This window comes from Rana temporaria, chromosome 2 (assembly GCF_905171775.1).
Source record: "Rana temporaria chromosome 2, aRanTem1.1, whole genome shotgun sequence".
NCBI lineage: Eukaryota > Metazoa > Chordata > Amphibia > Anura > Ranidae > Rana > Rana temporaria.
The window spans coordinates 529,749,296-529,768,474 of NC_053490.1; the positions used below are offsets into that span (position 1 = coordinate 529,749,296).

General features: G+C 51.5%; 1 protein-coding gene across 1 annotated transcript in view; it reads right to left on the reverse strand.

The window, feature by feature from the left end:
- The window catches only part of GAP43 (growth associated protein 43), a 131,045-nt gene that overhangs the window by 59,998 nt on the left and 51,868 nt on the right, over window positions 1-19,179 (reverse strand). Inside the window, exon 2 of the mRNA XM_040339119.1 lies at window positions 7,257-7,785. Coding sequence (XP_040195053.1) covers window positions 7,257-7,785 — 529 coding nt within the window. The remainder of the gene's footprint in view (window positions 1-7,256; window positions 7,786-19,179) is intronic.

The following is a 19,179-nucleotide window of genomic DNA, read 5'->3' on the forward strand; positions in this document are numbered from 1 at the left end:
CCGTCCGCAAATTTTTGCAGCGTGCATCGCTCCAAATGACGTCGCAAGGACGTCATTGGTTTCGACGTTAACGTAAATTACATCCGGCCGTATTCGCGAACGACTTACGCAAACAATAAAAAATTCAAAACTCGGCGCGGGAACGACGGCCATACTTAACATAGGATATGCCGCACTTACCCCTGCTATAGCAGGGGTAACTTTCCGCCGGAAAAAGCCGAACGCAAACGACGTAAAACAAAAGCGACGGGCGGTCGTTCGTTTCTGAATCGGCGTAAATGCTCATTAGCATATTAGACGCGTTAAAGATATGGAAGCGCCACCTAGCGGCCGGCCTGGAATTGCAGCCTAAGATGCGACGGTGTAAGACACTTACACCTGTCGGATCTAAGCCCTATCAATGCGTAACTGATTCTCTGAATCAGGCGCATAGATACGACCGGCACAACTCAGAGATACGACGGCGTATCTTCTTTCTGAATCCGGCCCAGTGAGTGATTGGAACCATTCCCTCACGTGACCATTCATCATCAAAGCATAGTAAACGGTGCTTACTATGATTCGGTTTGTAAATGAGCAAGAAGCTTCAGAGTACATTCAATTCATCAATCTTTGCAACTGAGGCTGCAAAGAACGGGACTGATAAATCTATGTCTTCAGACACTTCCGGCCAGAGGGGGCCTTGTTAGGTAGGCTTTACGGGGCCGGGGGGCACTGTTAGGTAGGGTGTATGGGGCAGGGCTGTCTTAATGAGAGGGCACTGCCCAGGGGCCCCAAATGCATGGGGGGCCCCTGTTTTTTCCCCAAAGCAGCTGGTCCTTGAGCCCACGCTCAGGCCCCATGATGGCACTGAGAGTGATAGATACACAGGGGAGGCAGTCTGCCTCCTATCTACTTGATGTCTGTTTACCTGCACTGTCATCATTGTAGGGGCCCCAGATCATTACGTTGCCCAGGGGCCCATGATGCTATTAAGGCGTCCCTGGTATGGGGCCCAGTGATTTTTAACAGCAGGCTTGGTCCCTTCCCTCCAACCAGCTCTCAGTGAGCTCTGCAGAGTGTAACTTCAGCTCCTCTGACCCTTCTTTCCTCAGACAAGCTCTATAAATTCAGCACTTTGAACAGCAGATAAACAGGTACAACTTCTGTAAGAGGCTTTGTTCCTCTCTGTGTATTACCTGAGGCCAGTCACCCCACTGGGAATATGTGAGGGGGTTTACATCCACTTTAACTCTTCTCCTTTACAGGGAGCTGTTGGGTTGGAAATTTGGGACAACGAGGTCAATGTAACATTGGTTGACAATGAGAGATCTGTTGCAAATCTAATAAAGATAATATAATAGACAGCAGACTGTCCCATGGGTTTCTTCTGACACGTGATGGTGGTTCATGGGCTTAAAAGAAACCATAAGACAAAGGAGGAGTGGGGGGTGGGGAACAGGGGGGGGGGGCGCCGGGGGGTGGACAGAGGGAGAGAATGAAAGGAGGAAGGGAGTGAAAAGAGTCGGAAATTGAGAGATGGGGGGACCAGGTGGGGGGGATTGAAGACTGGAATAAAACAGACACAGTGCTATGGAGAGCGGGAGGGGGGAGAAGGAGGAGGACAGGGTAGGATGATGGGATAAAATGAAGAATATGGGGGTGGGGGGGGAGAGAAAGAATAAAATAAGAGACAGAAATAGGGGTGTCAAACTCAATGTCATCGCGGGACGCATCCACAATATGCTTGTCCTCAAAGCGTCAGTTGTATCTGGGGTGTTCTACTTACAGAGTGCAGGGTTCAGGATTAAGCTACATACAGAGTGCAGAGTTTAGGAGTTTATTGTGTACAGAGTGCAGGGTTCAGGGGGGCGCCACGTACAGAGTTCAGCTTATGCTACATACAGAGTGCAGGGTTCAGTAGTGCACTGTGTACAGCGTGCAGGGTTCAGGGGTGTGCTATGTACAGAGTGCAGAGTTCAGGAGTGTGTTACTCACAGAATGCAAAGTTTAGGAATATATTACATACAGAGTGCAGAGTTCAAGAGTGCGCTATGTACAGGGTGCAAAGTTCAGGGATGTGCTATGTACAGAGTGCAGGGTTCAGGAGTTCGTTACTTACAGAATGCAGAGTTTAGGAGTGTATTACGTACAGAGTGCAGGGTTCAGGGGGCGCTATGTACAGAGTTCAGCTTATGCTACATACAGATTGCAGAGTTCAGGAGTGTGCTATGTACAGAGTGCAGGGTTCGGGGGAGTGCTATGTACAGAGTGCAGGGTTCGGGGGTGTGCTATGTACAGAGTGCAGGGTTCAGGGGGTGCTACGTACAGAGGTCAGCTTATGCTAGATACAGATTGCAGAGTTCAGGAGTGAGCTATGTACAGAGTGCAGGGTTCGGGGGTGTGCTATGTACAGAGTGCAGGGTTCAGGGGGTGCTACGTACAGAGGTCAGCTTATGCTAGATACAGATTGCAGAGTTCAGGAGTGAGCTATGTACAGAGTGCAGGGTTCGGGGGGGTGCTATGTACAAAGTGCAGGGTTCGGGGGGGTGCTACGTACAGAGTGCAGGGTTCAGGAATGCGTTACTTACAGAATGCAGAGTTTTAGGAGTGTTTTATGTACCAAGTGCAGGGTTCAGGAGTGCGTTTTGTACAGAATTCAGAGTTTAGGAGTGTATTACGGACAGAGTGCAGAGTTCAGGGGTGCGATACGTACAGAGTGCAGGGGGGGGGAGGAGGAAAGTGACAGGAGAAAGGGAGAGAGCAACATGGAGAAAGGGACAGGGAGAGAGGGACAGGGAGAAAAGGACAGGTGGAGATGGAGAGAGGGACAGGGAGTGAGGGACAGGGAGAGAGGGACAGGGAGAGAGGGACAGGGGGTAAGGGATGGGGGAGAGGGACAGGTGCAGAGGAAGAGAGGGACAGCGGGAGAGAGGGACAGAGTGCAAGAGGCAGGGAAATAGAAAAAGGGAGAGAAGGACAGAGGAAGAGAGGGACAGGTGGAGAGTGAGAGAGGGACATGGAGAGAAAATAGGGAAGGAGCAGGAGAGGGACAGGGAGAAATGGATGGGGGAGAGGGAGAGAGGGACAGGGGGAAAGGGACAGGTAGAGAGGGACAGGGGGAAAGGGAGAGGGGGAAAGGGACAAGGAGAGAGGGAGAGGGGGAAAGGGACAGGGAGAGAGGGGCATGTAGAAAGGGACAAGGGGAGATGGAGAGAGGGACAGGCGGAGAGGGACACAGCGTAAGGGACAGGGAGAGAGACAGGGAGAGAGGGACAGGTGCGGAGGGAGAAAGAGAAGCAGGGAGAGAGGCAGGGAAATAGAAAAAGGGAGAGAAGGACAGAGGAAGAGAGGGACAGATGTAGAGTAATAGAGGGACATGGAGAAGAACATGGGAGAGAGGAGGAGAGGGACAGGGAGAGAGAGAGAGGGACATGAAGAAAAAAATGGGAGAAAGGGAGAGCAGGAGAGAGATAGGTTCAGAGGGAGAGAGGGACAGGTGGAGAGGGAGAGAGGGACACACGTGAAAGAGAGACAGAGTGCAAGTGACAGGGAAAGAGGGACAGGGAAAGAGGGACAGGGAAAAAGGGACAGGGAAAGAGGGACAGGGGAAGAGGGACAGGGAAAGAGGGACAGGGGAAGAGGGACAGGGAAAGAGGGACAGGGAAAGAGGGACAGGGAAAGAGGGACATGGGAAGAGGGACAGGGAAAGAGGGACAGGGAAAGAGGGACAGGGAAAGAGGGACAGGGAAAGAGGGACATGGGAAGAGGGACATGGGAAGAGGGACAGGGGAAGAGGGACAGGGGAAGAGGGACAGGAGTTTTTATGATTAGCATTTTGGTACTTTTTGCTTTTCAAGGTATTGCACATGGGACATGGGAGAGGGAGAGAGGGACATGAAGAAAAAAAATGGGCAAGAGGGGGGAGAGGAGGAGAGGGACAGGGAGAAAGGGACAGGGAGAGAGGGACATGAAGAAAAAAAATGGGCAAGAGGGGGGAGAGGGACAGGGAGAGAGGGAGAGCAGGAGAGATATAGGTTCAGAGGGAGAGAGGGACAGGTGGAGAGGGAGAAAGGGAATGGGAGTGAGGAACAGGGAGAGAGACAGGGGGAGAGGGAGAGAGGGACACATGGGAAAGAGAGATAGAGTGCAAGTGACAGGGAAAGAGGGACAGGGAAAGAGGGACAGGGGAAGAGGCACAGTGTGGCACGTTCCTAATGGAAAGGCCTTGGAGAGAAACACATGGAAGGTCCTGAAAGAGAAATAACCGGGGCGTGCGCGACATGCGCTGTGCGCGCGTATTAAACTTTTACTCGCCATAAAAACTGATCCCGTTTCAGGTTTATTGGCCCTTTAATGGTTCCTCGATGTAAACCTCAATTATTTACAATGTCCTTAAGCTGACCGCATTTTATGACTGATTTTGGCAGCTGAGCGCCAAGCCTTGGCACTGGAGGAGCGCCAGTTCCATTCTGACGATCCAGGAGCCAATATTCTATTAATTAGAGGCTGAGCCGCGGTGGAAGAAGACGGAGTCGCTGATACGTACATATGAGATGTGCGACGGCGGGAGCTGAGCGCGGACCTTCTGCTCCCTAAGCGGTGCCAAACTCAGGGACAAAGTCATATCTCTATCTAGTGAACGCCACGGCTCCCTCCATCAACAATGACGGGGCAATGCCAAGGGTGAGCTGGCCCATGGAAGGGTCCCCACGGCTCTGGTGTTTTTATCAGTGTGGATCAGTGCCAAGGCGGAATCTGGGAATCTGTGGAAATTTCCCGCTCACATAACTCAGACCAGCACATGAGATAGAGAAGGATGAGGAATACAAAATGTTTCTTGCAAGTCCAACTGAACTCTAACCACTTAAGAACCGGACCAATATGCAGGTTAAGGACCTTGCCCCTTTTTTGCGATTCGGCACTGCGTCGCTTTAACTGACATTTGCGCGGTCGTGCGACGTAGCTCCCAAACAAAATTGTCGTTCTTTTTCCCCCACAAATAGAGCTTTCTTTTGGTGGTATTTGATCACCTCTGCGGTTTTTATTTTTTGCGCTATAAACAAAAATAGAGCGACAATTTTGAAAAAAATTCAATGGCCCGGATTCAAAGAGAATTGCGCTTTTTTTGCGGAGGCGCAGGGCAACGATTTTGCCCTGCGCCCCCGCAAATTTGCTCCTCTGCCCTCGATTCACGGAGCAGTAGCTCCGTAAATTGCGAGGGCGCGCCGGCAAAATTGCCCGGCGCTAGAGCACGCAATTTAAATGATCCCGTAGGGGGCGGGAATCATTTAAATTAGGCGCGCTCCCGCGCCGAGCGTAGAGCGCATGCTCCGTCGGGAAACTTTCCCGACGTGCATTGCGGCAAATGACGTTGCAAGGACGTAATTTGCTTCAGAGTGAACGTGAATGGCGTCCAGCGCCATTCACGAATCACTTACGCAAACAACGTAACATTCAAATATCGCGGCGCAGGGACGACGGGTATCCTTTAGCATTGGCTGCCCCTACTATTAGAAGGGGCAGCCTTACGCTAAACACGCCGTACGGAAACGACGTAACTTGCGTACGCAGGGCTCGCGCAACATTGTGAATCGGTGTTAGTATGCAATTTGCATACTATACACTGAGCACAATGGGAGCGCCCCCTAGCGGTCATCGCAAGAATGCAGCCTAAAATATGCGTGGCATAAGAGCCTTATGCCACGCAGATTTTAGGCTGCAGTCTGCGTTACGATGTTCCTGAATCAGGAGCATTCGTAACGCTGGAGCAAGTAAGTAATTGCGCTGTGTAACCTATGGTTACACAGGCGCAATTGCTACTTGAATCTGGGCCAATATTTTTAACTTTTTGCGATAATAAATTTCCCCCAAAAAAGATATAAAAAACATTTTTTTCCCTCAGTTTAGGCCGATACGTATTCTTCTACCTATTTTTGGTAAAACAAATCGCAATAAGCGTTTATCGATTGGTTTGCGCAAAATTTATAGCGTTTACAAAATAGGGGATAGTTTTATGGCATTTTTATTATTATTTTTTTTTTTACTACTAATGGCGGCAATCAGCGATTTTTTTTTTTGTGTGACTGCGACATTATGGCGAACACATCGGACAATTTTGACACATTTTTGGGACCATTGTCATTTTCACAGCGAAAAGTGCTACAAAAATGCACTGGTTACTGTGAAAACAACGGCCCGGATTCAGAAAGAATCGCGTATCTTTCTGCGGGCGTAGCGCATCTCATATGCGCTACGCCGCCGTAACTAAGTCAGGCGAGTACCGTATTCAGAAACAATTTGCGTCCTTAGTTACGGCGGCATAGCGTATATGGGCCGTGATAAGCCCGCCTAATTCAAACTAGGCTGGAAGGGGGCGTGTTGTATGTAAATGATTCGTGACCCCACGTAAATGACGCGCTTAACGAACGGCGCATGCGCGCGCATGCTCAGTATCACGTCAAATTTTTCAATGCTTAGTCGACGTGAACGTAACCTACGCCCAGCCCCATTCACGGACGACTTACTCAAACGACGTAAAACGTGTAAAATCCGACGCTGTTCCCGACGTCCATACTTAACATTGGCTGCGCCTCATATAGCAGGGGTAACTTTACGCCAGTCAGACGCCTTACGTAAACGATGTATATTGATACGCCGGGCGCAACTACCTTCGTGAATCAGCGTATCTTGCTCATTTGCATATTTTTTTATGGGAACGCCAAATGCGTCCAGCGTAACTATGCGCCCACGATACGCCGGCGTAGGCAAGCTACGTCGGACGGCTGAAGCCATGTTTTCAGGCGTATCTAGCTTTGTGAATCGGCGTAAAGACGCGACGGCGCACATTTTAAATTACGGCAGCGTATCCGGCCGTATCTCCTTTCTGAATCTGAGCCAACAATTGCAATTTGGGAGTTAACCACTAGGGGGCGCTGCAGGGGTTAAGTGTGACCTCATGTGTGTTTCTAACTGTAGGGGGCGGGGCTGGGCGCGTGACCTCACTGATCGTCATTCCTTATATCAGGGAACAGACGATCAATGACAGCGCCACAATGAAGAACAGGAAAGGTTTGTTTACACACAGCTCTCCCCGTTCTTCAGCTCCGGTGACGGTCACCGGCGGCGATCGGGTCCCGCGGGCGCGGTCACGGAGCTTGGGACCGAGTCGCGAGCGGGTAACAATGATTACAAGTGATGCTTAGAAGTATCAAGCCATCTCAGTCAATCCTTAGACACACATGTGATCATAAGACGGTTCACAAGCACAAACTTACCTCCTTTCTTTTCCTCGTCTTGACTGCTCTCCACTTTCTCGTGTTTGGGCTCCACCTTTGCCGGAGCGGCTTCTGGGCTAGCAGCAGGCACGTTGGCTTGTTTGGACTCCTCCTTGGCTTGGTTGGAGTCGCCTCCCGAGGAGTTCTCGCTGGTCGCCTTCCCGGCGCCTCCTGACTCTTCCGTGGTGGACTTCTCTGTGTTTTTGGCTTTCTCCTCCGAACCCCCTTCTGGCTTTTTGTCTTCCGAAGAGTTCTCGGCGTTCTTCTTCTTGTCCTCTCCGGACAGAGGTCCGTCGCTGGTGGGCGCCTCTGTTTTGGGGGTCCCGTTCCCCGTCTTTTCTGCCTCGTTCTCCTTGTGGTTCTCCACGGCCTCTCCGGAATTCTCGTCTTTCTTGTCCCCCTTGAGCTTTTTCCGGATTATGTGTCCGCGGAAGCTGGCCTGGATTTTGGTGGCGGCTTTGTGGGCTTTGTCCTCTGGTTTGTTTGCATCTTGTTCGATTTTTTGGTCGGCGTCCTCGTTCTTCTCCACCTGGACAGAGAGAAGAAGACCACATGAAACCCGGCTGCATACAATCTACATTGAAAAATACACTGCAGAGCATTCTGCCCATCCCATGATACATTGCAGAGCATTTCGCCCATCCCATGACACACTGCAGAGCATTCCGCCCATCCCAAGACACACTGCAGAGCATTCTAACCATCCCATGATACACTGCAGAGCATTCCGCCCATCCCATGATACACTGCAGAGCATTCCACCTATCCCATGATACACTGCAGAGCATTCTGCCCATCCCATGATACATTGCAGAGCATCCCACCCATCACATGATACATTGCAGAGCATTCCACCCATCCCATGATACATTGCAGAGCATTCCGCCCATCCCATGATACACTGTTTACACAAGGACTGACCTTTACACATGATACACCACAGAACATTCCACCCATCCCATGGCACACTGCAGAGCATTTCACCTATCCCATGACACACTGCAGAGCATTCTACCCATCCCATGATTTTGCAGAGCATTCCACTCATCACATGATACACTGCAGAGCATTCCACCCATCACATTGTACACTGCAGAGCATTCCACCCATCCCATGACACACTGCAGAACATTTCGAGAGAAGGGTCTTGGGACCAGTGGGTTAGGGGGAGCCCTTCGTGGTTTCTTGCACCGGGGGCCCTAGAGGTTCTGGTTACACCTCTGATGAGTACAAAGGAGTTTCTGTAGAATATAAATGGAATGGATCATATAGAGGAGCCCCTAGAACTCCATAGAATGGAGATTGTACAATGATTGTATAGTGAATGTGGTCAGGTTCGGGGTCTCGTACACACAGGAGGAGGATGTGGAAGGGCTGCCAATGTCTGTGTGCCCCCTGGCTGAGCTCTGCCAGCTCTGAAACATTTCATTGAACAATCCTCCGCCATCAGCCCATAATTCTGCCAACACACCGCAATGCCAAGGGAAGCAAACAGTTGGCCAAAAGCTAAGATACACCGGTCATCATTCAAAATGGCCTGGCATCAGACGGAGGCCCTTCCACGCGTTTTGAGTCAAATTTTTTCTTCTGACACCTGGGGAGAGATTCAGGTAAAGGCGCGCACTGATAAGGCGGCGCAGCGTATCGTCTTTACGCTACGCCGCCGTAAATTACAGGAGCAAGCGCTGTATTCACGAAGCACTTGCTCCGTAAGTTGCGGTGGCGTAGCGTAAAAGGGGCCGGCGTAAGCGCGCGTAATTCAAATGATCCGGTAGGGGGCGTGGATCATTTAAATTATGGCGCGCTCCCGCGCCGAACGTACGGCGCATGCGCCGTCCCTAAAATTTGCCGACGTGCATTGCGGTAAATGACGTCGCAAGGACGTCATTGGTTTTGACGTGAACGTAAATGGCGTCCAGCGCCATTCACGGACGACTTACGCAAACGACGTAAAATTTTCAAATCGCGACGCGGGAACGACGTCCATACTTAACATTGGCTGCGCCTCCTAATAGCAGGAGCAGCCTTACGCCGAAAAAGCCTTAATGCAAACGACGTTAAAAAACGAACGCCGGGCGCACGTACGTTTGTGAATCGGCGTATCTAAGAAATTAGCATATTCTACGCCGACAACAACGGAAGCGCCCCTAGCGGCCAAAGTTATATTGCACACAATTCTACGCCGCCGCAATCAAGTTACGTCGGTGGAGGAAGCCTATTTTTTCAGCGTAACTGCCTTTGTGAATCGGCGTATTCATACGCGGGCGCGGAATTAAAATTACGCCGGCGTATCTGGAGATACGCCGCCGCAAAAGGTACCTGAATCTACCCCCCTGAGCATAAAGTCCCATATATATATATATATACCAGAAGGACTGACCTTTTTTTGGAACCAAATATCTCCATAGACCTCTACAAACAATAGGAAAGATTTAATGACTGGACGTATTATACCCCAGGCTTTTTATGTGGCAATATATATATAAATTGTAAAAAAAAAAAAAAAAATTGTAAAAAATTCAATTGTAAAAAAAAAAAAAAAAGCTACTGACATAGTCCACGCCTCATCAGTGCCACCTATCAGTGCCCATCAGTGCTTATGTCACATGACATTAAAAAAAAGTATCGGTAATCAATATCGGCGAGTACTTGAAGAAAAGTATTGGTATTCGTACTGGGTCTTAAAAAAAGTATTAATTTTTAAAAAAAAACTGTATTATTGAAAAAATAATAATAAAAAAAAAAAACACTAGGGCCCCGTACACACGAGAGGATTATCCGCTGGAAACGGTCATCCGGACCGTTTCCGCGGATAAATCCTCTGGCGGATTTTGATCTGATGGTTGTACTAACCATCAGATCAAAATCCGCGCAGAATCCCTCCGCGGTGACGTGTCGCGCCGTCGCCGCGATGATGACGCGTCGACATGCGCGACGCTGTAATATAAGGACTTCCACGCATGCGTTGAATCATTACGACGCATGCGAGGGAGGGAATCGGACGGATTGATCCGGTGAGTCTGTACAGACCACCGGATCAATCCGCTCGACTGGATTCCAGCGGATAGATTTCTTAGCATGCTAAGAAATTTTTATCCACTGGAAATCCATCGCCCGAAAAATATCCGCTGGGTCGTACACACCAGCGGATCTATCCGCTGAAACTGATCCGCGGATAAATTTCAGCGGATAGATCCTCTCGTGTGTACGGGGCCTTACACTGTCCACTCCCCTCTCCCAAAAAAAAATATAGCATTGTAATAGATAGATAGATACAGTGGGTGACCGCGATATTGTGTCAATCTCGCTCCCTTTCTCGGCGAGATTGAGCACCTACGAGCCCCATCGCGGGAGCCAGCGCCGCACTGGCTTGCCGCGATGGAGACAAAGCCGTCATAGAAGCGACGGGAGATCCGACTTGGATTCCCGCCAATTCTAGGTGCGGCATTTGGTATGCATTCCTGAGGGAGAACTCCACGCCAGTTTTTAAATAAAAAACCGACATGGGTTCCCCCCAGGAGCATACCAGGCCCTTAGGTCTGGTATGGGTTGTAAGGAGACCCCCCCTACGCTGAAAAACCGTTGTAGGGGGTCCCCCTACAATCCATACCAGACCCGTATCCAAAGCACGCTACCCACGTGGGTAGGTACCGGAGCATGATGGGACTGTGAGGCCTATATAAGTCAGATGCAAGCCGCGCACCTGTCATTGCAGCGAGAAGAGGCGACGGGTCAACATCGAAAGAAGGGAGAAGAAGATGACATCACAGAAGAGCGTGTTGGCCGCCTGCTAGTAACTGAGCTAACACACGAAGATAGCGGGCGGCCAGCGTTGAAGGAGAAGGCACCGGAGAGTGGGAGAAGAACCGGGGTGCGCCGAGTCAACAGCGGAGAGCGGCGGAGATAGAAGAAGACCCCCGGAGAGCGGAGAAGACCCCCGAGAGCGGAGAAGACCCCCCGGAGAGCGTAAGAAGAAGCCCCCCCTGCTAAAAGAGCTAAAGAAGACAGGGGGGGCCTCCGGAGCAGACTAATAAATTATTTTAAAAACCCTTGTGTTGTGTGTTTATTAACTTTAACACTTTGCCTCCAGGTGAATGGGTAGGGGTACGATGAAGACTGACAGTTACTCCCAGAGGTATGATGGGAAGACTGAGGCCCCATACTCACGAGCAAACATGTCTGCTGAAACTGGCCCGCAGGCCAGTTTCAGCAGACATGTTTGGTCGTGTGTGGGCGCGAGCGGGCCGAATTCCAGCAAACATTTGCCCGCCGGGCCTTTTCCCAGCAGACAAATATTCCTGGACTTGTTTTAAAACAGCCCGCTGGAATTCAGCCCGCTCGGACATGTACGGTCGTCAGTACAGACCTACCGTACATGTCCAGGCGCCCGCCGTCCCTCGCATGCGTCGAATGACTTCGACGCATGCGTGGAAGCATTTTAAAGGCGGGCCGCCCACGTCGCCGCGTCATTGTCGCGGCGACACCGCGTCATCGACGCGGCGACACCGCGGACACGCCCCGCGTATTGTTTACGCGCGGACTTCTGTACGATGGTGTGTACAACCATCGTACAGAAGCCCTCTGGCAGACATGTATGGTGAAAACGGTCCGACGGACCGCTTTCACCATACATGTTTGTCCGTGTGTACCCGGCCTGACAGTTACCCCCAGAGGTATGATGGGAAGACTGACAGTTACTCCCAGAGGCATGATGGGAAGACTGACAGTTACCCCCAGAGGCAGAGGCATGATGGAAAGAGACAGTTACCCCCAGAGGTATGATGGGAAGACTGACAGTTACTCCCAGAGGCATGATGGGAAGACTGACAGTTACTTCCAGAGGCAGAGGCATGATGGAAAGAGACAGTTACCCCCAGAGGTATGATGGGAAGACTGACAGTTACTCCCAGAGGCATGATGGGAAGACTGACAGTTACTCCCAGAGGCATGATGTGAAGACTGACAGTTACTCCCAGAGGTATGATGGGAAGACTGACAGATACTCCCAGAGGCATGATGGGAAGACTGACAGTTACTCCCAGAGGTATGATGGGAAGACTGACAGTTACTCCCAGAGGTATGATGGGAAGACTGACAGTTACTCCCAGAGGTATGATGGGAAGACTGACAGTTACTTCCAGAGGCAGAGGCATGATGGAAAGAGACAGTTACCCCCAGAGGCAGAGGTATGATGGGAAGACTGACAGTTACTCCCCGAGGCAGAGGCATGATGGGAAGAATGACAGTTACCCCGAGAGGCAGAGGCATGATGGGAAGACTGACAGTTACCCCGAGAGGCAGAGGCATGATGGGAAGACTGACAGTTACCCCGAGAGGCAGAGGCATGATGGGAAGACTGACAGTTACCCCGAGAGGCAGAGGCATGATGGGAAGACTGACAGTTACTCTCAGGGGAAGAGGCATGAAGGGACGACTGACAGTTACCCCCAGAGGCATGATGGGAAGACTGACAGTTACTCCCAGAAGCATGATGGGAAGACTGACAGTTACTCCCAGAGGCATGATGGGAAGACTGACAGTTACTCCCAGAGGCATGATGGGAAGACTGACAGTTACTCCCAGAGGCATGAAGGGAAGACTGACAGTTACTTCCAGAGGCATGATGGAAAGAGACAGTTACTCCCAGAGGCATGATGGGAAGACTGACAGTTACTCCCAGGGGAAGAGGCATGAAGGGACGACTGACAGTTACCCCCAGAGGCATGAAGGGAAGATTGACAGTTACTTCCAGAGGCATGAAGGGAAGATTGACAGTTACTTCCAGAGGCATGAAGGGAAGATTGACAGTTACCCCCAGAAGCATGATGGGAAGACTGACAGTTCCTCCCAGAGGCATGATGGGACTTGTAGTCCCGCGACATCTCTAGGGAGTCTGTTTGCCCACTCCAGCTCTATTGGGAAAACAACAAGAGAAGTCTAACGTACATAAGAGAAATATACGGCCGCATTTGGCGTTCTTTGGAAAAAAAATTGACGTTTCATTGTTTTAAACACGGCCTGGGCGAGCGAATCGCATTATCCGAACCACAGGGGCCCGACTGTCACTTCCACATCCATTATTTATCCCCCGAATATTTTATTGCTAATAATGAGCGAGGAGATCCAAATTTTGCTGGCAGCGGCACCGCGAGAGCCGAGCCAGACGGCGCAGAGACTCGGTACTTGGAAAAAAAAAAAAATTATAATAATAATAAAAAAAAAGAAGAAGACCAAATGAATTGGGCGGTGGATGGGCGGCGTTGTACGCTTCGCGCTCCGGAGCCAAACGCCGCGCCGATAACTAGGACAATTCAATGCAGCCCGCAGAACCCCCCCGCCGTGCGCCACAATGCCGACTTGTAGACGTCGGGCCCCGCAGACCGGCATGGCTGACAAGCGGCTAGCTGTTGCCTTGGCGACGCGGCGTCGGGTCGGTTCAGCGCACGGAAAAGCTTTAAATAAAAGAAACAATGCGATGTCTAGAAGATAGAAAATTGCTACGGAAGGGATTTGCCGATTGAATGTAACAGAAGCGAACTTGTACTCTGACCAATCACAGCTAAAGAAGTGGGGAAGGGTTAGAACCCCTGCCGGGTCTGGCAGGAAGAAGACTTCCTCTCCACCGATGAACAAACCGCAACATTGTAACTTTGTAGCAAGTCACAAGGTGGGACCAATCACTCTGTCCGAAAAGTGGAGGTGTCACCAGCACAGGAAGAGAGGGGGAAACCTTTCCGTGGGGACACTTGTAAAGACTTTCTATCAATTGCTGTTGTGCCAATGGGACAGGAAGTGGAGAGAAATCTCCCCCAATGGGGCACCAGCACCAAAGGTAACCTTCCCTTAGTCCAGAGGTCTCTGAACGTTTTTCAGTATGAGAGCCACATTGTATATTTTACAAATATTTTGGAGCCAAAACAATCACTTTTATAAAAAGGTCCTCCCTTTTAACCAGGAGTGCCCATCAGAGTCTCCTCCTACATCCAGGAGTGCCCATCAGAGTCTCCTCCTACATCCAGGAGTGCCCATCAGAGTCTCCTCCTACATCCAGGAGTGCCCATCAGAGTCTCCTCCTACATCCAGGAGTGCCCATCAGAGTCCCCTCCTACATCCAGGAGTGCCCATCAGAGTCTCCTCCTACATCCAGGAGTGCCCATCAGAGTCCCCTCCTACATCCAGGAGTGCCCATCAGAGTCCCCTCCTACATCCAGGAGTGCCCATCAGAGTCCCCTCCTACATCCAGGAGTGCCCATCAGAGTCTCCTCCTACATCCAGGAGTGCCCATCAGAGTCCCCTCCTACATCCAGGAGTGCCCATCAGAGTCCCCTCCTACATCCAGGAGTGCCCATCAGAGTCTCCTCCTACATCCAGGAGTGCCCATCAGAGTCCCCTCCTACATCCAGGAGTGCCCATCAGAGTCCCCTCCTACATCCAGGAGTGCCCATCAGAGTCCCCTCCTACATCCAGGAGTGCCCATCAGAGTCCCCTCCTACATCCAGATGTACCCATCAGAGTCCCCTCCTACATAAAGGAGTGCCCATCAGAGTCTCCTCCTACATCCAGGAGTGCCCATCAGAGTCCCATCCTACATCCAGGAGTGCCCATCAGAGTCTCCTCCTACATCCAGGAGTGCCCATGAGAGTCTCCTCCTACATCCAGGAGTGCCCATCAGAGTCTCCTTCTACATCCAGGAGTGCCCATCAGGGTCCCCTCCTACATCCAGATGTACCCATCAGAGTCCCATCCTACATCCAGGAGTTCCCATCAGAGTCCCCTCCTACATCCAGGAGTGCCCATCAGAGTCCCCTCCTACATCCAGGAGTGCCCATCAGAGTCTCCTCCTACATCCAGATGTACCCATTAGAGTCCTCTCCTACATCCAGATGTGCCCATCAGGGTCCCCTCCTACATCCAGATGTACCCATTAGAGTCCTCTCCTACATCCAGATGTGCCCATCAGGGTCTCCTCCTACATCCAGATGTGCCCATCAGAGTCCCCCTCCTACATCCAGATGTACCCATCAGAGTCCCCTCCTACATCCAGGAGTGCCCATCAGAGTCTCCTCCTACATCCAGATGTGCCCATCAGAGTCCCCTCCTACATCCAGATGTACCCATCAGGGTCTCCTCCTACATCCAGATGTGCCCATCAGAGTCCCCTCCTACATCCAGGAGTGCCCATCAGAGTCCCCTCCTACATCCAGGAGTGCCCATCAGAGTCCCCTATTACATCCAGGAGTGCCCATCAGAGACCCTTCTACATCCAGGAGTGCCCATCAGAGTCCCCCCCTACATAAAGGAGTGCCCATCAGAGTCCCCTCCTACATCAAGGAGTGCCCATCAGAGTCCTCTCCTACATCCAGGAGTGCCCATCAGAGTCTCCTCCTACATCCAGGAGTGCCCATCAGAGTCTCCTCCTACATCCAGATGTACCCATCAGAGTCCTCTCCTACATCCAGATGTGCCCATCAGGGTCTCCTCCTACATCCAGATGTGCCCATCAGAGTCCCCCTCCTACATCCAGATGTACCCATCAGAGTCCCCTCCTACATCCAGGAGTGCCCATCAGAGTCCCCTCCTACATCCAGGAGTGCCCATCAGAGTCTCCTCCTACATCCAGGAGTGCCCATGAGAGTCTCCTCCTACATCCAGGAGTGCCCATCAGAGTCTCCTTCTACATCCAGGAGTGCCCATCAGGGTCCCCTCCTACATCCAGATGTACCCATCAGAGTCCCATCCTACATCCAGGAGTTCCCATCAGAGTCCCCTCCTACATCCAGGAGTGCCCATCAGAGTCCCCTCCTACATCCAGGAGTGCCCATCAGAGTCTCCTCCTACATCCAGATGTACCCATTAGAGTCCTCTCCTACATCCAGATGTGCCCATCAGGGTCCCCTCCTACATCCAGATGTACCCATTAGAGTCCTCTCCTACATCCAGATGTGCCCATCAGAGTCCCCCTCCTACATCCAGATGTACCCATCAGAGTCCCCTCCTACATCCAGGAGTGCCCATCAGAGTCTCCTCCTACATCCAGACGTACCCATCAGAGTCCTCTCCTACATCCAGATGTGCCCATCAGAGTCCCCTCCTACATCCAGATGTACCCATCAGGGTCTCCTCCTACATCCAGATGTGCCCATCAGAGTCCCCTCCTACATCCAGGAGTGCCCATCAGAGTCCCCTCCTACATCCAGGAGTGCCCATCAGAGTCCCCTATTACATCCAGGAGTGCCCATCAGAGACCCTTCTACATCCAGGAGTGCCCATCAGAGTCCCCCCCTACATAAAGGAGTGCCCATCAGAGTCCCCTCCTACATCAAGGAGTGCCCATCAGAGTCCTCTCCTACATCCAGGAGTGCCCATCAGAGTCTCCTCCTACATCCAGGAGTGCCCATCAGAGTCTCCTCCTACATCCAGATGTACCCATCAGGGTCCCCTCCTACATCCAGATGTACCCATTAGAGTCCTCTCCTACATCCAGATGTGCCCATCAGGGTCTCCTCCTACATCCAGATGTACCCATTAGAGTCCTCTCCTACATCCAGGAGTGCCCATCAGAGTCTCCTCCTACATCCAGGAGTGCCCATCAGAGTCCCCCTCCTACATCCAGATGTACCCATCAGAGTCCCCTCCTACATCCAGGAGTGCCCATCAGAGTCCCCTCCTACATCCAGATGTACCCATTAGAGTCCCCTCCTACATCCAGGAGTGCCCATCAGAGTCCCCCTCCTACATCCAGATGTACCCATCAGAGTCCCCTCCTACATCCAGGAGTGCCCATCAGAGTCCCATCCTACATCCAGATGTGCCCATCAGAGTCCCCCTCCTACATCCAGGTGTGCCCATCAGAGTCCCCCTCCTACATCCAGGAGTGCCCATCAGAGTCCCCTATTACATCCAGGAGTGCCCATCAGAGTCCCCTCCTACATCCAGGAGTGCCCATCAGAGTCCCCTCCTACATCCAGGAGTGCCCATCAGAGTCCCCTATTACATCCAGGAGTGCCCATCAGAGTCCCCTCCTACATCCAGATGTGCCCATCAGAGTCACTATTCCTCTCACTGATACCAATGATGGGGCACTATTGCTCTCACCACTGATACCAATGATGGAGCATGATTCCTCCCACCGATATCAATGATGGGGCACTATTCTAATACTTGAACACCATTGGGATGAATTGGAACAGCAAATGCGAGCCGGGTCTTCACATCCAACAGCAGCACCTGGCCTCACAAATGTCCTTCTGGCTAAATGGGCACAGATACCCACCCATGTCCTCCCAAATCTATTGGAAAGCCTTCCTAAAAGAGTGGAGGCTGGTGTGGCTTCAAAGAGGACAACTCCATATCAGTGGCCATGGTTTTGGGATGGGAAATCCAACCAGCCCATAGAGGTGTGAGGGCCGGGTGTCCAATATTGTGTATGAAGCCCAGAAGTTCAATGGACCTTCGGGTTGAAGTGAGTTATGGATTTGCTCCATGGAAAATAAAACACCAACACCATTGGGATGAATTGGAACACCAATTGTGAGCCGGGTCTTCACATCCAACAGCAGCACCTGGCCTCACAAATGCTCACTTGGCTGAATGGGCACAGATGCCCACCTATGTGCTGCATAATCTATGGGAACGCCTTTCTAAAAAAGAAAAGTGGAGGCTGTTATGGCCACAAAGTGGACAACTCCTTAATAAAGTCACTGGGCTAGATTCAAGAAGCAATTGCGCCTGTGTAACCATAAGTTACACAGCGCAATTGCTTACTTGCCCCGGCGTAACGAATGCTCCTGATTCAGGAACCTTGTTACGCCGACTGCAGCCTAAGATATGCGCGGCATAAGGCTCTTATGCCCGCATATCTTAGGCTGCATTCTTGCGATGGCCGCTAGGTGGCGTTCCCATTGTGCTCAGCGTATAGTATGCAAATTGCATACTAACGCCGATTCACAACGTTGCGCGAGCCCTGCGTACGCAGTTTACGTCGTTTCCGTGCGGCGTCTTTCGCGTAAGGCTGCCCCTGCTATTAGCAGGCGCAGCCAATGTTACGTATACCCGTCGTTCCCGCGTCGCAAAATTTCAAATTTACGTAGTTTGCGTAAGTGATTCGTGAATGGCGCTGGACGCCATTCACGTTCACTTTAAAGCAAATGACGTCCTTGCGACGTCATTTGCCGCAATGCACGTCGGGAAAGTTTCCCGACGGAGCATGCGCTCTACGATCGGCGCGAGAACGCGCCGAATTTAAATGATTCCCGCCCCCTACGGGATCATTTAAATTGCTCGCGCTTACGCCGGGCATTTTGCCGGCGCGCCCACGCAATTTACGGAGCTACTGCTCCGTGAATCAAGGGCAGCGCAGTAATTTTGCGGGGGCGCAGGGCAAAAACGTTGCCCTGCGCCTCCGTAAAAAATGCGCAATTGTACTTGAGTCTAGCCCCATGGTTTTGGAATGGTAAATCCCAACCAGCTCATAGAGGTGTGAGGACCAGGCATCCTGGAACACCAATTGTGAGCCGGGTCTTCACATCCAACAGCAGCACCCGGCCTCACAAATGCTCACTTGGCTGAATGGGCACAGATACCCACCCATGTGCTGCAAGAATCGAGTGTAAAGCCTTCCTAGAAGAGTGGAGGCTGTTATGGTCTCAAAGAGGACAACTCCATATCAGTGGCCTTGGTTTTGGAATGAGACATCCAGCCAGCTCATAGAGGTGTGAGGGCCGGGGGTCTAATATTGTCTAAGAGGCCCAGAAGCTAAATGCCCCTTTGGGTCTGGAGTGCATTATGGAAAATAGAACACCTTCCATTATTTACAGCTTCTGCTTTGTAAATCACAAATTCCGTCCCGGGGGCGGGGGGGAGGCGGTTGTATGATTGGAAGCGAGGCTGAGCTGCGGCGCGGAGCTGTCATGTGCTAATTGCA